At 44.8% G+C, this 11,994-nt stretch overlaps 1 protein-coding gene across 1 annotated transcript; it reads right to left on the reverse strand.

Annotated features, from left to right (window-relative positions):
• Positions 1 to 886: 886 nt before the first annotated feature.
• gprin3 (GPRIN family member 3) lies at positions 887 to 11,548 on the reverse strand. The gene is made up of 3 exons (XM_034595237.1): positions 10,973 to 11,548; positions 1,989 to 3,856; positions 887 to 1,958 (listed from the first exon to the last, which is right to left on the reverse strand). The coding sequence occupies exons 2-3, from the start codon at positions 3,769 to 3,771 to the stop codon at positions 1,558 to 1,560; spliced, it is 2,184 nt and encodes a 727-aa protein (XP_034451128.1). The 5' UTR covers positions 3,772 to 3,856; positions 10,973 to 11,548; the 3' UTR covers positions 887 to 1,557.
• Positions 11,549 to 11,994: the final 446 nt, after the last annotated feature.

Here is an 11,994-nt window from a genome sequence, read left to right on the forward strand (position 1 = left end):
ATACAGGATAAAGAGTTGCCTCTGTTTCAGGCTCTAAGCTTCTCTCCACTGACTCTGCACTTCCTGCAAATGATCTGTTCAAGATCTTGTCTTTAATTCAGCGCCACACTACAGCAGAGCAATTCCCCAAAACTGTACATCTTGTTTCTTGGAAATATCCCCAACATCAGGTCTTTCCTGCCCCTCACTGACCTATAAAACTATTTCACGAAAATGTATTGATTGTCCTGGAGATCTGACATTCAGGGAAGCCATTCTGACTGTTAAGCTGCTTTCAGACATGAAGGCCAGACATTCTCCTGAGTTTTTATAAAATGTCCAGAAAACCTCTGAGAGAAGTAAGAAAATGTAGGGGAAAAGTGTTTCCAACTTGAAATGGAAGCGAATTTGGAAGAATACAAATATCTCAAGATGAAAACTAGAATTAGTTTTCATCCAAGTCCAAGTAAATATTTGTACCAAATTTGAAGAGATTCCCTCAGAGTATTCATGAGATTTTCCAGAGTTCAAGGCTGAAAAAAGGTTTGGTTTCATCAATGCATCACTGACAAGGCCCAGAAACGTTCAAAGGAAAGTTGGAAGAAAATCACAAAATCACAAAACGTTGCATTAAGCTCTGCACTAATTTCTCAGCTCAGTCTGCGACCTGCTTAACCTTCACTCTCTGATTTCTGCTGATGCTCTCTCATCCCCCGACAAGTACACTTGGCTTAAACACATCCACAAACACCATCTCTCCCTCAGTTACACTTCTGTTTAATCTGTCTCTCTAAATAAACGTCTTTTATTTAATTTCATGACCTTTAATTTCTGTAAAATCCCACTGCAATCAATCTTTTTTCAAATAACTCGTGATTGCCGAGACGTCAGAAATGAAGCATGTCCACTTAGTTTTTTGTTATTTTAATAGAAAACCAAAGAACAGAGATTAAACAGCGCATGTATGCATTCGGCCCCTTGTTTTTTTTTTTCTTTTTTGTGCAGCGTAATCACTTACTAAAAAATAAATTTGCATGAAAAGAAAATACAGCAATCTTATAAATATAGGGCCCTAAAACACCTCAAAAACATATACCAAATGCACCAAATGTGATGAGATGTCGGTTTCATATATTTGCACAGATATTCTGATAGTAAGTAATAAGGTCAATTCCATGATCAGTGCTATGTAAGGTCTGCACTTCATTTTAGGTCGTACAACTGCCATTGTCACTAATATACATGCGTTTCACTATTATTGCCTTTGTTATTTAAAAATGGTTCGAAGTTCTCTCTCTTTTTTTTTTAACAATATCTATTCCTAGAAAATAAGTCTTGAGTTGTTCATTTAAATTTCTATTTTCCTACTTTCTTTGATCACAAGCATCACAGACAGTTTGACTCTTTTTATGCTACAACATTCCAGTATACTCACTGACTTACGCACAGGGATCGTCACCCCGTTAATGTTTCACTTGGCATTGCAGTCATGATGACGGGGGAGGGGGGGGAGGACAAACATTTTGACCTCTTGAAAAAGGGAGGCGGAGTCTGACATTGGCCGGTCTCCGTGGCGTGCTACTCGAGGACGGCGGAGGGAGGGGGACGCACGCAGCAGTTGGGCCGCCTGACATTTTGCAGCATTGACCTGAAAATGTTCTGCTGCCTCCTTTTGTTCTTCCTGACGTGCACCGGCGAGGCGGCGCCAGAGATTGACTTTCGGATGGAGGTCTGGGTTACCAGTTTCCGCTCTTGCTCCTTGATTTTGCACTGCAAGTGGCTCTGGATGGCAAAACCGAGCGACTCGGGGTCCACCGATGCCCCGTAGACCTCCCAGGTCATCCCCTGTTCGTCCCACACCACATCATGGACGCCCTTGTCCTTCTGCTTTCCTGACTCGTCATCATCTTCTTTCTTCCTCGCCTGTTCTGTCTTCTTTTTGCCAGAATTTGTCACAGCTTTGCCTCCAACGGCTTTGCCTCCAACGGCTTTGCCTCCAACAGTTTTGCCTCCAACAGCTTTGCTCTTTTCTTTTGAGCTCTCAGCTTTGTTTTTAGCCGGGTCTGCCTTGGATGTGGTGTTTGCTGCTGTCTTTGCTGTAGGCGGGGCTTGGTCAGACTTGGTTGTGACAGCAGCCGGAGACGGTGCAGTTTTGTTACTGTCAGCAGATCCAGACTTGGGAGTGCCGGCTCTCTCCGGGGGTGTTCCTGATCTAAGAGAGGGAGCCTCAGCAGTGGTTGTTTTTGCTGCAGGTGTCTGAGCTGCAGGTTTACACTGGGAGTTACCCGGCTCTCCCTGCTCCTTGTGTCTGCTGTGCTCGATGTTGATTTGATAAACTGGCTGGGTGTTGCATGAAGCCGGTTCTTTAGGCTTCGCCCCCGGCCCTCCCTCTGCCTGCTGGGACGAGGAGTTAAACATGCCTGCGTTTTGGTTGTGGCACATCTCCGCCTCGACCGTCAGCCTCTCTGACCTTGGATCAGTGGAGGCTGATACAGAGGTCATGTTCATGTGATGGAGACCAACACACCCATCCCCCTGATAGACCACAGCCAGGCTTTGCACCTCCTCCCTGGGGACTGCGCCACCGCTCTGCCTGCGAGTCACAGCGAAAGGCAGCAGGCTCGGACTTGTGGCCACAGCCTTGCTGCACGTGTTAGCCACTGCCTGAACCTCCATATCATGACACTGCTTGACTGGAGTGGACGACAGGGATGAGGTCATAGTCGAAGCCTCCCTGTAGAGTTTGCAGGGCGGCTGCTGCTGCCCTTCAAAGACAGCTGTGTTAGCCCGGCTGGCTTCCTCTGTCACCAGCCCGTATGCCACTGTGTTTTGTGTTGCCTGGGGCAGAGTGGAGGCGGCCGTCGGAGAGGATGCTGGCTGATGTTTATCTGAGGAGGCTTGCGGTTTCTTTTCTGGTTGCAAATCCCTCTCTAGAGGTGTTGAGTTTAGATTAATTCTTGCAGACCCGGCCTCTGCCTCTCTGCTCGGACACGAAGGTGTCGCAGAGCTGAGTGTAGTTGTGGCTTCCATGCTTCTCGTAGGTTCGGGAGTCTCTTGCAGACGGACAGAGCTTTGTGAGGAACTCTGTATATGATCGTTAGATTTCTGTGCTGCAGCAGTGTCCTTGCTTTGTGGAGCTGAAATACTCCCTTTATTATCCTGTTGGCACACAGATGCCATTTGCCGTAACTCACAGGCATTGTTAAGATTTGTATTATTTGTAGGAACATGTTTATTACTGTCCTCTCGCGCTGTGGATGTCGGTTTCACGTCCTCCTCCTTTGCTGCACTCGTCCCTTTTATTCTGCAGTCACCGGCCTGTGTGTCGAGCGTTGACGCTGTAACAGCAGATGGCACAGCGGCCTCGCAGATATCCTTTTCATCACCCGGGCTTAACGTTTTCATATTAGCGTTAGAGTCCCTCCGGTCGCCCCCTGCCTCACCCACACCTCGTCCAGGTAGAGACAGGTCTGGCATCTGTTGGTCTGCGCCCGTCACGTGCTCAGATTCTGTCGGGTTTCCATTGGCTGGAGGAGCTGGTTTGCTGCACACTTGTTCTGTGGCAGCTGTTTTCTGGGGATGTGGGATGGCGTTCGCGGGAGCCGCAGTCACAGATGAGTTATCCTGTTTGTGGGCGGGAGACGTGACGATGGGTTTTGGACAAACCTGAGAGAAGTTCAGGTTGGTCTCTTTAGTCCAGTTGGCATTCGCCTCCTGGTTGCCCAGCGTGTCCACCACAGCCAGCGGAGGCACCATCTGGACCGTCACTGTCCTTTTTGGGTTAGTTCCCATGTTGGATTCACTGTCTCAGTCTTTAAATATCGTCTTAATCCAAACTTGAAAACAAACTGTGCAACCAGTCGCTTTGCGTGAGTTCCTAGAAGAGGAGAATAGAAATAGATTTAGTTAGTTTTTAAGGATTGAGCTTCAGACAAGACTAGGTTGGGTACCAAAGGACTAGATGATCATTATGTGAAATGCATCTCACATAGTTTCCAACATGCATGTGAATAATCATTGTTAGAATAAAGGGCCAAGCACCAGAACAATCAATGACCCGTATTTGCCTTATCTAATCTACGCTTTGAGGATTAATATATGTGATTCCACGCCTAATTACCCATTTAATCATCACATATGAACTTGATGACAATGCAGTATGTCAAAGTCACAATAATGTGGAGTGTATGGAACAGCGTCTTTTCAATAAGCCATGTTTCCTTTTTCATGTGATCAGGTGGTTTTCGGTCTATATAAAGCTCTATGAAAGGTACTTGTGATACAAGTCCACAGAAATAAATAAACTGACAGTCAAAGCAGGATTTCTAATGTTGTGTCGTCATTGGATTTTTTTAAAAACCTTGTAAATAAGAATAACTGGGGGGGGGAGTTCTGCTTTTACACACGAGCCCAGAAATAAGACTTTGACATATGTAGGTTAAAAGTGTTTACAGATAAAGGACATTTTTGATTAAAAGCCACGGGTGTTCCCCATTAACCAGCATTCAATCGGACCTGTCAAACCTGTCTGGTGTCGGAACGACTAATGCCAGGGGCGTCGCAACAGAGTAGGTGACTCAGGAAATTGCCTGGGGCCCCGAGGTGACAGGCCCCCGCCCCCCAAAAAAACGTAATTATTAGGGCCCGAGCACCGAATGGTGAGAGGCCCTATTGAAATTGAAAGGATTATTGTGACTAAAGTGAATTGGCTTTTTGAGGGCTTTAACATGCTGAACTTCTTACCAAACTTTGCACAAAATTAGAAAGTGGTGAAAATTTACGTATTCTGGAGTAATTTGAAATGGGCGTGGCAAAATGGCTCAACAGCGCCCCCTGGAACACAGCCCCTAGGTTTCCCTTTGACCGATCTTCACAAAAATCGTAGCCCAGGTGTATCGTGACCAATCATGAAAAAAAGTCTCAAGGAGCATTATGAAAAACGCAACAGGAAGTCCGCCATTTTGGTTTTAGTGGCCATTTTGGCCATATTCCACATTTTTACTTTGATGTACTTGTCCCAGGGCTTTTATCTGATCAACTTCTAATTGAGATGAGTGTCATCACAACAAGACGGAGATCAAAACTAACTCAAAGATCGATTTTTCGTCACACGGTGTGACCGTGGCGTGGCGTCAAAATTTGATTACACGCCATCAAAACACGAGGTTCTGTATCTCGGACATACATGGTCCAATCGAGTCCAAACTAGACACGTAAGACAAGAGTCCCGGCCTGATGACATCTACACAGAAATCATGACTTAAAATCACAGCGCCCTCTGGTGGCAACAGGAAATGTCTTGTTTTTGGAACCTCTTACACGTGGAGGTATTCTTCCTCACCCACTGCCCGCAGCCACGTCAAACCTGTGTCAAATGGGTCTCAAGACATTGTTCATGAAGGCATAAGATTACTGTGACTTTTCGTCAAACGCCATAATAGTGGCGTGGCATCAAAGTTCATCAACTCGCCATGACACACGAAATTACTATAACTTCGGTGTTGGAGGTTCAAACTCCCTCAAACTACATTTGTGTAGCAACAGCCCCCCCCTGCAGACATTCAGATGGTTTTAAGAAATGGGCGTGGCATAATAACTGACTAGCGCCCCCTAAAGTGCAGTCCCGGCACTACGATTGGCCGACATGTACAAAAATCGACAGGGACATGTGTCTTTTCATAACAAACAAATAAGTCTCTTGGATAGATATGCTCGACCAAACAGGAAGCCCGCCATTTTGACTTTAGTGGCCATTTTGCCCATATTCCACATTTATACTTTGATATACTTGTCCCAGGGCTTTTATCTGATCAACCTCAAATTGAGATGAGTGTCATCACAACAAGACGGAGATAAAAACTAACTCAAAGATCGATTTTTCGTCACACGGTGTGACTGTGGCGTGTCCTCAAAGTTTGATTACACGCCATCAAAACACGAGGTTCTGTATCTCGGACATACATGGACCAATCAAGTCCAAACTAGACATGTAAGACAAGTGTCCCGGCCTGATGACATCTACACAGAAATTATGACTTAAAATCACAGCGCCACCTGCTGGCTACAGGAAGTGACATGTTTTATACTTTGATGCACTGCTCCTGGCTGCTTTACAATATACAGCTCAAAAGAGCTCAGTCAAGTCATTTGACCATGGTCAGAATTGTGACATTTCCTCAAACCGTTTAAACGTTGAGGTGCGGCGAAGGATCATCCTTCGCCAAAGGACACGATGTTGTCATAACTCCAGTGTGAATTGTCCTATCACCGCCAAACTTCTGTCACTTGATTATAGTCCAAGCCTGAACAGCTCCATGTGTCAATATTTCCTCAGTGTCATAGCGCCACCTACTGATTCGCCATGAAACAGGAAGTACTTTGTAAATCCACTCTGCATTATCCAACCGGCTCCGAACTGCTGACCTATGATCACAATCTTGACCTGAACACATCCATATATTAATATTAGTTCAGGGTCATAGCGCCACCTACTGATCAGTGTGAAAATTAAGTTGTTGTAACATTGTCCGATTGACACAAAATTGCTCACGCTACATCAGAGCCCCTACTTGAACAGATATATTAGTCTGTAGGTAATAATAGTGATGGCGCCACCTACTGGCAACAGGAAGTAAGCTTTGTTTTACAACTATCATTCGATTTACATAAAATGTTCACAGTGTGTTGTGCAATTGACGACGTGGATCGCAATGAGCAATTAGCAGGCAAGGATCGACATCGCTCGACGGACGCAGGAAGTGAAGCGTTTGTCCTTGCCGCAGTGCGCAAAACGCGTGCAACGCGGAGACGTGCGCTTGGTCATTGATCGCTCTCTCCACCGACCGCAACAGGCTTCAACGTGCGGGTGCTCGGGCCCGTCAGTGCTACAACGTAGCCCTAGTTATTATTGTAAGCCAAATGAATTGGCTTTTTGAGGGCTTTAACATGCTGAACTTCTTACCAAACTTTGCACAAAATTAGAAAGTGGTGAAAATTTACGTATTCTGGAGTAATTTGAAATGGGCGTGGCAAAATGGCTCAACAGCGCCCCCTGGAACACAGCCCCTAGGTTTCCCTTTGACCGATCTTCACAAAAATCGTAGCCCAGGTGTATCGTGACCAATCATGAAAAAAAGTCTCAAGGAGCATTATGAAAAACGCAACAGGAAGTCCGCCATTTTGGTTTTAGTGGCCATTTTGGCCATATTCCACATTTTTACTTTGATGTACTTGTCCCAGGGCTTTCATCTGATCAACTTCTAATTGAGATGAGTGTCATCACAACAAGACGGAGATCAAAACTAACTCAAAGATAAATTTTTCGTCACACGGTGTGACCGTGGCGTGGCCTCAAAGTTTGATTACACGCCATCAAAACACGAGGTTCTGTATCTCGGACATACATGGTCCAATCGAGTCCAAACTAGACACGTAAGACAAGAGTCCCGGCCTGATGACATCTACACAGAAATCATGACTTAAAATCACAGCGCCCCCTGGTGGCAACAGGAAATGTCTTGTTTTTGGAACGTCTTACACGTGGAGGTATTCCTCCTCACCCCCTGCCCGCAGCCACGTCAAACCTGTGTCAAATGGTTCTCAAGACATTGATAATGAAGGCATAAGATTACTGTAACTTTTCGTCAAACGCCATAATAGTGGCGTGGCGTCAAAGTTCATCACCTCGCCGTGACACACGAAATTACTATAACTTCGGTGTTGGAGGTTCAACCTCCCTCAAACTATATTTGTGTAGCAACAGCCCCCCCCTGCAGACATTCAGATGGTTTTAAGAAATGGGCGTGGCATAATAACTGACTAGCGCCACCTAAAGTGCAGCCCCGGCACTACGATTGGCCGACATGTACAAAAATCGACAGGGACATGTGTCTTTTCATAACAAACAAATAAGTCTCTTGGATAGATATGCTCGACCAAACAGGAAGCCCGCCATTTTGACTTTAGTGGCCATTTTGGCCATATTCCACATTTATACTTTGATATACTTGTCCCAGGGCTTTTATCTGATCAACTTCAAATTGAGATGAGTGTCATCACAACAAGACGGAGATCAAAACTAACTCAAAGATCGATTTTTCGTCACACGGTGTGACCGTGGCGTGGCGTCAAAGTTTGATTACACGCCATCAAAACACGAGGTTCTGTATCTCGGACATACATGGACCAATCGAGTCCAAACTAGACACGTAAGACAAGAGTCCCGGCCTGATGACATCTACACAGAAATTATGACTTAAAATCACAGCGCCCCCTGGTGGCTACAGGAAGTGACATGTTTTATACTTTGATGCACTGCTCCTGGCTGCTTAACAATATACAGCTCAAATGAGCTGAGAGAAGTCAATGGATCATGGTCAGAATTGTGACATTTCCTCAAACCGTGTAAACATTGAGGTGCGGCGAAGGATCATCCTTCGCCAAAGGAGACGATGTTGTCATAACTCCAGTGTGCATTGTCCCATCACCGCCAAACTTCTGTCACATGATTATAGTCCAAGCCTGAACAGCTCCATGTGTCAATATTTCCTCAGTGTCATAGCGCCACCTACTGATTCGCCATGACACAGGAAGTACTTTGTAAATCCACTCTGCATTATCCAACCGGCTCCGAACTGCTGACCTATGATCACAATCTTGACCTGAACACATCCATATATTAATATTAGTTCAGGGTCATAGCGCCACCTATTGATCAGTGTGAAAATTACGTTGTTGTAACATTGTCCAATTGACACAAAATTGCTCAAGCTACATCAGAGCCCCTACTTGAACAGATATATCGGTCTGTAGGTAATAATAGTGATGGCGCCACCTACTGGCAACAGGAAGTAAGCTTTGTTTTACAACTATCATTCGATTTACATAAAATTTTCACAGTGTGATGTGCAATTGATGGCGTGGATCGTAACGCGCAATTAGCAGGCAAGGATCGACGTCGCTCGACGGACGAAGGAAGTGCAGCGTTTGTCCTTGCCGCAGTGCGCAAAACGCGTGCAACGCGGAGACGTGCGCTTGGTCATTGATCGCTCTCTCCACCGACCGCAACAGGCTTCAACGTGCGGGTGCTCGGGCCCGTCAGTGCTACAACGTAGCCCTAGTTATTATTATGTTTGTGTACAGCAATCCCATTTCTGTGAGAACCTCTATGATTGGTTATGTATGTTGAAGACTAGAACGTCTAAAGGTGTGTGTATGATGTGCCTGGGACGGTGGTGGAGGTTTGCACTCAAACTGTACTTTACTATTAATTAGGTGTGTGTATTAAAACAATGTTTGAAGATTGTTATGATGTGGTTTGGAATCATCTGTGCTACTGGGTCCCTTTTGCCTGGGGCCCCCAAAGTCCCTTGAAACACTCCCGCCTAATGTATGTTGGCTTAACAGTATATCATCATGTTTATTTTATAAATTCACTGTTTTTATTTTTTACATTTTCTATTTCATTCAATTATTTTAATTATCTATTTTATTTATAATATACTTTTGTGTGTTCTCTTGTCTACTTCACTGACTATCTGCTGCTGTAACAAGGGAATTTCCTCAGCATGAGATCAATAAACTATATTTTATCTTATCTTATCCTTTTTCCCTATATCGTATCTTATCTTATCTTATCTTATCTTATCTTATCTTATCTTATCTTATCTTATCCTATTGTATCATATTTTATCTTCCAAATCTCACCTGAAATTGTCTTAAATAAAGAATATTGAGTGTTGCCGTTAAGACTTCACATGTCCCAAGTTAACCAGAAAATCCCTTAATTTTCATTCAGTGATCCTTGAGTTTGTATTTTCTCTGATGAACGGCTAAAAAAAACTAATCCAAGACACTGGTACTAAAAGAAGATGAAATGAAGGTGAACCCTAAAAACATCCATAAATCATTAAAGTTTAATTCTTTGTTCTTTGTAATGTTTTTTTTTTTTTTTTGTGGAAAACAATCAGAAACCCTTTGATTTCCTGTGAGACTTTAGATCTTCTCTTGTCCTTTGATCAATTTGGTCTTCAATCTAAGCAGTGACCTACACTTTGTCACAGATCTCTTAATCTCGGGCCTGATGAACGACTCCCCCATCGCCGTCCGTCTCCTAAATGTGTTAAAAGCACCTGCATGGGCCAATTCTGCCAGGGCAATGTGCCGGCACTCAGCAGACGACCGAAATATCTGATCGGTTGCGAGTCAGACAAATGAATTGCACAGTGATGGAGACTTTGATCACACACAGCAGCTGATACACAAACGGAGAGGAGGCAGAGACGGCGATGCACACTTCAGTGCATGATTGGCGGAGAGAAATAAATGGCCAACAGCATTTTAATTGATGATTATCCATTCTGCACAATGATCCTGGCTGGGAAAACGATCCAGCCTCGTGTTGTGAGTTAAATCCCGTTCATACAACAACACAAACATACATACTGCAGGTTTTTGGGGAGAGAAACAACAAGCACAATAAAGATTTTATATCAATCAGGCCATATTTACATGTGGATAATGAGAAAGAAAATGAGAAAAACACAGATATCTTTCTAATGTGACAGGAGGAAAACACAACAGCAGGCTCCTGGTTAGGGTCTTGAACAGGTGCAGTCTGTTTGCGTGTGCTCTGTGCATCTGCCTGTCTGTTGGCAAAGTGCAAATATTCATGGGAAGCGTGTCCTGGCCATGATTAGATATTCTACAGTTCAGATGCTGCTGTCTGGGCTTGTGTGCCTGCAGCACTTTGAGGGAAATAACACGGAGCAGTGGATGCAGAGTGAATGCATAAAATCCAAGTGGTGCACACGCGACCTGTTATGAGATCTTTGTCGTGGATTGCAGCTTCTACTCGCAGCCCCTGTCCCACCCTGACACCCCGTGAGAGGCCACTGGTGTTTGCTGGTTTGATTTGACCTTGCGAATGGATCTGACACGAAGGAAGGATGGAGAGCAGGGGTGCAAAGAGAAAGAAGGAAAGGGGGGCTCTTACCTTCAGAGGCGCTTTAATGTCCCGTGTGCACCGCGGGTTGCGCCGTGTGCGCGTCCGTGTCAGCGAGAGACGAGGCTGGACCCTGGGAATGAATATGGGAGAATCAGCCCTGTGCGGGTGACACCAAGAAGCCACGCCTTGTGCCACAATATCAGGGGTATCGATCCTCCACAGCACAACGCGTAAAAAAGCAAGTGCCGAGCCGGAGTGACCGTGCGCAATGACTCATCCCAGCATACGACCGACACATGGCCGCTGCCGCTGCCGCTCCTGCCGCTGCTGCTGGGGCTCTGTCAGCGATGCGTCATGGTTAGAATCAAAAAGTGCACCTTTCACAAAATGGACCTTGGTCCACGCAGGAAGCAGCGTGGTGGTGCAGCAGAGTGAAGGAGCAGATGAGTGAACGCAGGAGCAGAGAGGAGGCAGAGGGGGGGTCACACCACAGACTCTTTACTTTTACATCCCACTGTCTTTACTGGAATAATCCATGAAGAAAGATGGATTGTTTTTAAATCATTCAATTTGTTGTGTGATGTGTTTTTTTCAGAGGTCTTCATTATATCAGGTTCCTTTATTATATGAGTCTAAAATTTGCTCTGAGGACAAATTCCCTTTATAATCAGGACATTAGCAGCAGCACATTTGGTGTCATTAGAAGTACCCAGGTCTCCCAGAGGTGCAGCTGTCTTTCATTTGATACCTGACAGATGCACCAAAGACTCAACAACATATTTTTCTTTTAGGATCACAGAGAAGTTGCCAAAAAAAGGAATAAAGTTAATAAGACGTCAGTGGACTAGAAATATATAATTTACCTCTAATCTTTGTTTTTACTCGTGAAATATTGATATTTGCTCAAACAGCCCTCTGAAATACTTCAAAGGAAAATCTAAAATCTTTGAAGTGATTGCAGTTCAACGACTTCACACTGTGATGAGGAGTTTGCAAGTAGATGCTGCCGGAGTCATAAACCCAAAATGTTTGGATCTGGTGACATAAGCTGTTCTGGAGTCAGGAGCCAA

Source organism: Hippoglossus hippoglossus, chromosome 1 (assembly GCF_009819705.1).
Source record: "Hippoglossus hippoglossus isolate fHipHip1 chromosome 1, fHipHip1.pri, whole genome shotgun sequence".
NCBI lineage: Eukaryota > Metazoa > Chordata > Actinopteri > Pleuronectiformes > Pleuronectidae > Hippoglossus > Hippoglossus hippoglossus.

Coding starts and splice junctions, on each gene's coding strand:
- gprin3 (XM_034595237.1), bottom strand. CDS start 3,771: ATGGGAACTAACCCAAAAAGGACAGTGACGGTCCAGATGGTGCCTCCG. Junction 1,959..1,988: donor AAAGAGCAAAGCTGTTGGAG/GCAAAACTGTTG, acceptor AAGCCGTTGGAG/GCAAAGCCGTTGGAGGCAAA.